Source organism: Triticum dicoccoides, chromosome 7B, assembly GCF_002162155.2.
Source record: "Triticum dicoccoides isolate Atlit2015 ecotype Zavitan chromosome 7B, WEW_v2.0, whole genome shotgun sequence".
In the NCBI taxonomy this organism is placed as follows: Eukaryota; Viridiplantae; Streptophyta; class Magnoliopsida; order Poales; family Poaceae; genus Triticum; species Triticum dicoccoides.
Genome location: NC_041393.1, coordinates 679,748,623 through 679,753,650, shown reverse-complemented (window position 1 = coordinate 679,753,650; position 5,028 = coordinate 679,748,623). Strand labels below are relative to the sequence as shown.

General features: G+C 43.6%; 1 protein-coding gene across 2 annotated transcripts; it reads left to right on the top strand.

The window, feature by feature from the left end:
- LOC119337986 (ubiquitin-conjugating enzyme E2 22-like) lies at nt 1-3,458 on the top strand. Of its 2 annotated transcripts, none has more exons than XM_037610276.1 (7): nt 1-110; nt 1,353-1,475; nt 1,578-1,722; nt 2,050-2,127; nt 2,223-2,335; nt 2,484-2,587; nt 2,775-3,458. In XM_037610276.1, the coding sequence occupies exons 2-7, from the start codon at nt 1,464-1,466 to the stop codon at nt 3,064-3,066; spliced, it is 744 nt and encodes a 247-aa protein (XP_037466173.1). In that variant the 5' UTR covers nt 1-110; nt 1,353-1,463; the 3' UTR covers nt 3,067-3,458. The 2 variants fall into 2 exon arrangements, with proteins under 2 accessions (XP_037466173.1, XP_037466174.1); XM_037610277.1 differs by having other exon boundaries at nt 38-200.
- Nucleotides 3,459-5,028: the final 1,570 nt, after the last annotated feature.

Below are 5,028 nucleotides of genomic sequence, written 5' to 3'. Positions count from 1 at the left end.
CCTCTCCCCTCCCCTCCCCGCCGCGGCACCCGGCCGACCGACCCCTTCCCGACCCCCCCGTGGCGGATCCGGCCAGCGGCGCTCTCCTCCGACGCCTTGTCCGGTACCCGGTAAGCGATGAGAAGTCGAGTTGCCTTGCAGGATGGATGTGTCGTTCGGTTCCACGCTGGTGTTTCACTTCGCGTCCTGGTGGTGGTAAGGTGGGTAGGAGACGCTGGTTTCCTGCTCGGACCGATTGGTCTTGTATCTAATCCGATCCGATCTCGTTCATTAGCGGAGACATCTCAGTGAATTCTGGGTGGGGCGTTCCGTTGCCGTCCTTGTTCTTGTACGCCGAGTAGATGCACAACGCCTGTGTTGTTTGTTAGGAATTAGGAAGGTCCATCTGGGTCCTGTGATCATGCAGGAACACAAGATCAAATGGCAACAGCCCCTGGATGTGGCAATCGTCGTGTGTTCTTGTGTCTGGAGTCGCGTGAAGGATAGCACATTGGCGGGAAGGGGGTGTGGCGCGCGCCGTCATGGCGACGTGTACGGATGGCGGGGAAAACAGGGGGTGCAGAAGTTGATGGTTCCTTTTTGAATAAATTCAAATATCTCTGTATTAAATTGACACACTTATGATAACAGCATGAAGTTACCAATGTATCATTCACACGTGCAGCACCGATGTTTAGCAGCATTAAGTTACTGATGTTCCATTTGCACGTGCAGAACCATCGTTTAGCAGCATTAAGTTACTGGCATATCGTCCACACGTGCGCCTAGCGCGTGCGAGCACATGCTTACTTGCATATATACGGTGCCAGGAATAATGGATAAAAGGTGATATTTGTAGTTGGAATCATTAAGAACTGATGGTGGCGCGGTTGGCTAACAGCCTCTGTGCTCACTCAGCCCACCCGGGTTCGAGGCATGTACTCCCCGTGGTGCTCAGTTGTCTCTTTTAATAAATATAAAAAGGCCACGGATGCTAGTGCTTGTTGGTCGAGTTTTTTATCGAACTGGAATAATTTTTTTCTGTGTTCAAACAGGCATGATAGTTAGAGAGAATAAAGTAGGCTGCATAAATGGCATCTTCGTAGACTACTGCAATAACTTGGGGCATAAATCATCACTTGCAGGCATTAGTCATATATCATGTGGTGGCATTAAATCGTTACTTATAGCGGTTGTTCGTAATCTGAATGTTTGAGATGATGTTTGGTAAGTTTATGGACATCCACACAACAATAATTGTAGTAATACAGTTCAAGTAAGGTGCTCCTTTTTCTTACCAAGATATGCCGTTACGAAAGCAGAACATTTTATCTATTCATTCTATCTAATCTCCTACATGCTTTTTCTTGTAGGTTCAATTTGGTGATCACAAATTTTGCATAGTCCTGAGGCTTTGTTGTCATTAAAGGGTACATCCAAAAATAAGTCAGTAGCAAGCGAGCACCTTAAAGCTGTCTGCTATTATGGCTTCCATGGTGAGATAACTTTTTTCAGATTTGAGTGTTCAAGAGAACATATATGAGAAAGAGTTATATGCTGTCTTCCATGATTCTAATGGTCTATTCATGTCACTGAAGGCGACCAACGAGAACCTCCCACCAACCGTCATCAGGCAATTGGCTAAAGAACTGAAGAATCTTGACGACTCACCTCCAGAAGGGATCAAAGTTATTGTTAATGACGATGACTTCACCACTATTTTTGCTGATATTGAGGGCCCTGGTAAGATTCTGTCAGGATATAATACATTGCTTTACACCTCCCGTCTTGTGTGCTTTGCAGTAATAAGTTATGTGCTAATGCTCTGCTACTTGCATGATGGTGCCTTTATCTATTCTTGTCTTTCCTTCACATTTTTTATTCATCACTAGTCAAGTATCTGATGGAGCTTGCTGGGTTTCTGGCTTTGTACATTAAAAAGAACATCAAGTCCTAACGCAGCGTTTCTTTCCTATTACACTACTTTCTGATATTGTATTCTTATTAAACCTGAATCTGGGCACTTTCTGATGTTGTATTCTTATTAAACCTGAACCTGGGCATGTACAGCTGGAACTCCATATGAGAATGGAATATTCCGGATGAAGCTAATATTATCTCGTGACTTCCCTCAGTCACCTCCAAAAGGTAGACATCTTGTCAGACTTCCATTGTCATCCATACATTAGTTTAGTTCCTGAAGTAGAGCATTAGTTGAAAGTCTGTTGGCCTTGTTTCTGCAGGATTTTTCACGACTAAAATTTTTCATCCAAACATTGCGACTAGCGGTGAGATATGTGTTAACACATTGAAGAAGGATTGGAATCCTAGCCTTGGATTAAGGCATGTTCTGCTGGTAAGCTTCAAGTCCAACACACAACAGCCCATGTTTTTGGAGTAGTGCATGATTTGTTTTGTAAGCATTTTCTAGTATTTGGTTATGGAAGGAGTTTGAACTGCCTGCGTAGGATGTGGTGGACTTACTACAAATTGCTTGCTGACAGGTAGTGAGATGCCTCCTGATTGAGCCATTTCCTGAATCTGCCCTCAATGAGCAAGCTGGGAAGTTGCTGCTTGAGAACTACGAGGAGTATGCACGGCATGCAAGGTCAGTAATCTTCAACTTCATTTTGTCAACTTATTGGTCAAAATTGCACTAGGATTGTGTATTCAAACAATGCGAACACCTAGAATGCCACTGCTACCATTTGTGGCAAGTTAGACCAGACCTCTCACCGAAACATCTGGTGCGGCTCTAGCTAGTTACTGATCTTGCCATTGTGCTCCATATGCAGGCTATATACCAGTATCCATGCTCTCAGACCCAAGAATAAGTCCAAGAGTGGAGCTATCTCTGAGTCAACGGCAGCTCTGAATAAGGGCCAGCCTCATACTGTTCTTGCGCCAATATCTACCTCTACCGGCACAAAAGCATTTGGCCCGAATTCGCAGGATCGGAATGCTGCCCCTTCTGCTGTCTCAGGTGGAGCATCGGCAGCGCCCAGGAAGGACGGGCCACTGGCCGTGAAAGTCCCCGTCGATAAGAAGAAGATGGATGCGAGGAAGAAGAGTTTGAAGAGATTATAAGCAAACCAAACTGTCAATGCTCCTCATATTTTTTCTGTACTTAGTTGTCCGCCGGTGCCAGAGTCCCAGAAATAACGAGAAGAAACTGGATGTTTGCGAGGGAAGGATTGCCTCTCTTCTGTTCAGGCCCAACTGTGGAGGGAGAATAATAATGCCGCTGCTGGGCCTCTCCTGGTCCTGTATACTTTACTAGTGCTGCAGTTCCTGCGTCTGTTCTGTGATTTAAATGATTGGATGTAAACTTGAATGGTGGACAACATTTTCTTCCCAATAGGCGGTAGAGATTTTTCTATCTGAAAAGAAACAGTAATTTCGCGCAAAATCATCAAACTTGGTGATTTAGCTCTGGCTATATATATATACTCATCAAACTCAAGTGATTTGAACCTGAATTTGTTTGCTATCTGGCGTGATGTTGAACATGTTTCGTTAACGAGTCGTATTATGAGCATACATTACTGCTTGATTAAATTTCAGGAGATGGTGAAACACTGGAACGTTGGCGGCGATGGCTGCTAAGCTAAAAGTGGAATTATGTAGGCGGCATTTGCAATCTGATAAAGTTAAAAATTTATGGGATGATGATGGAGTATATTGCTGGGTTTGCATTGCTCATGGTCGCATGGAGGACTAGCAGACTGAGATCGTCCTGCAGTTCACACCAACTAGACGGTCTTGTTGGTGAAGACTCGAAAGTAGAGGTTGTTGAAAAAGATCATCTTTCAACTTAGCCTTCTCTAGAAACACATTAAAATTCAAGAAAACGGTAATACGGGTCATTGATCTACAACATAGATATGCAAAAACTATTAAGACTATGTTCATGATAAATTAAGTTCAATTAATCAAATTACTTAAGAACTCCCATTTAGATAGACATTCCTCAAGTCATCTAAATGATAAGTGATCCAAATCAACTAAACCATGTCCGATCATCACGTGAGGTGGAGTAGTTTTCAATGATGAACATCTCTATGTTGATCATATCTACTATATGATTCATGTTTGATCTTTCGGTCTCCAGTGCTCCGAGGCCGTGTCTGTACATGCCAGACTGGTCAAGTTTAACCTGAGTATTCTGCATGTGCAAAACTGTCTTGCACCCGCTGTATGTGAACGTAGAGCCTATCACACCCGATCATCACGTGGTGTCTCAGCACGACGAACTGTCACAACAGTGCATACTCAGGGAGACCACGTATACCTTGAAATTTTGTTAAGGGATCATCTTATAATGCTACCGCCGTACTAAGAAAAATAAGATGCATAAAAGATGAACATCACATGTAATCAAAATATGTGACATGATACTCTCGTGTTCTTGATTTGGCACGATCTTGATGTACCGCGAGCTTTGCTACTTGTAAGTGCATCTAGTGCCCCCCCCCTAGTTGGTTTTGGAGTTTTGACGACAAACTTGGTTGAGGGACTAATGTGTTTGTGAGAATTTGCAGAATAACACAGGTAGTAGTCCCATATTGATTCAGTTTACCTACCAGAGATGACCCCTAAAAATATGGTGAAGACATTGAAGATAATGGTGGTCTGTGAAGACATTCACATTGAAGACTATGACATTAGAAGACATCGCATGAAGACCATGGAGTGCGAAGACATAGTTGTTTTATAATTTCCTTTTCTTCTTTGTTGAGTCATATGAACCACCGTACTGTTAAGTGGGGTCCAAGTGAACAAAGTCAGAGCGACTGATGTGATGCTCAACCAAATCCTATGTCTTCGAGCGAAGACAATGAGAGCAAATCTTATCCAGAGCTGGATGAGTCAGCTTTACTTGTAGCCCAAGTCAAGCTGTCGCGTGTGTTCGAAATCTGACCGTTGGACACGTGTCAGTTCCTTAGTGATCCAGGGTCATTTTTGACAAATCAGGTCGGGTTGCCTTCTGGCTATAAATAGCCCACCCCCTACACCATAAATTGGTGGCTGCTCAGAGTTAGTACACGG

What these genes read in the sequence shown, in the direction of transcription:
- LOC119337986 (XM_037610276.1), top strand. An exon ending in GATTAAGGCATGTTCTGCTG is followed by an intron (nt 2,336 to 2,483) that starts GTAAGCTTCAAG and finishes GCTTGCTGACAG; the next exon opens with GTAGTGAGATGCCTCCTGAT. An exon ending in GAGTATGCACGGCATGCAAG is followed by an intron (nt 2,588 to 2,774) that starts GTCAGTAATCTT and finishes CTCCATATGCAG; the next exon opens with GCTATATACCAGTATCCATG.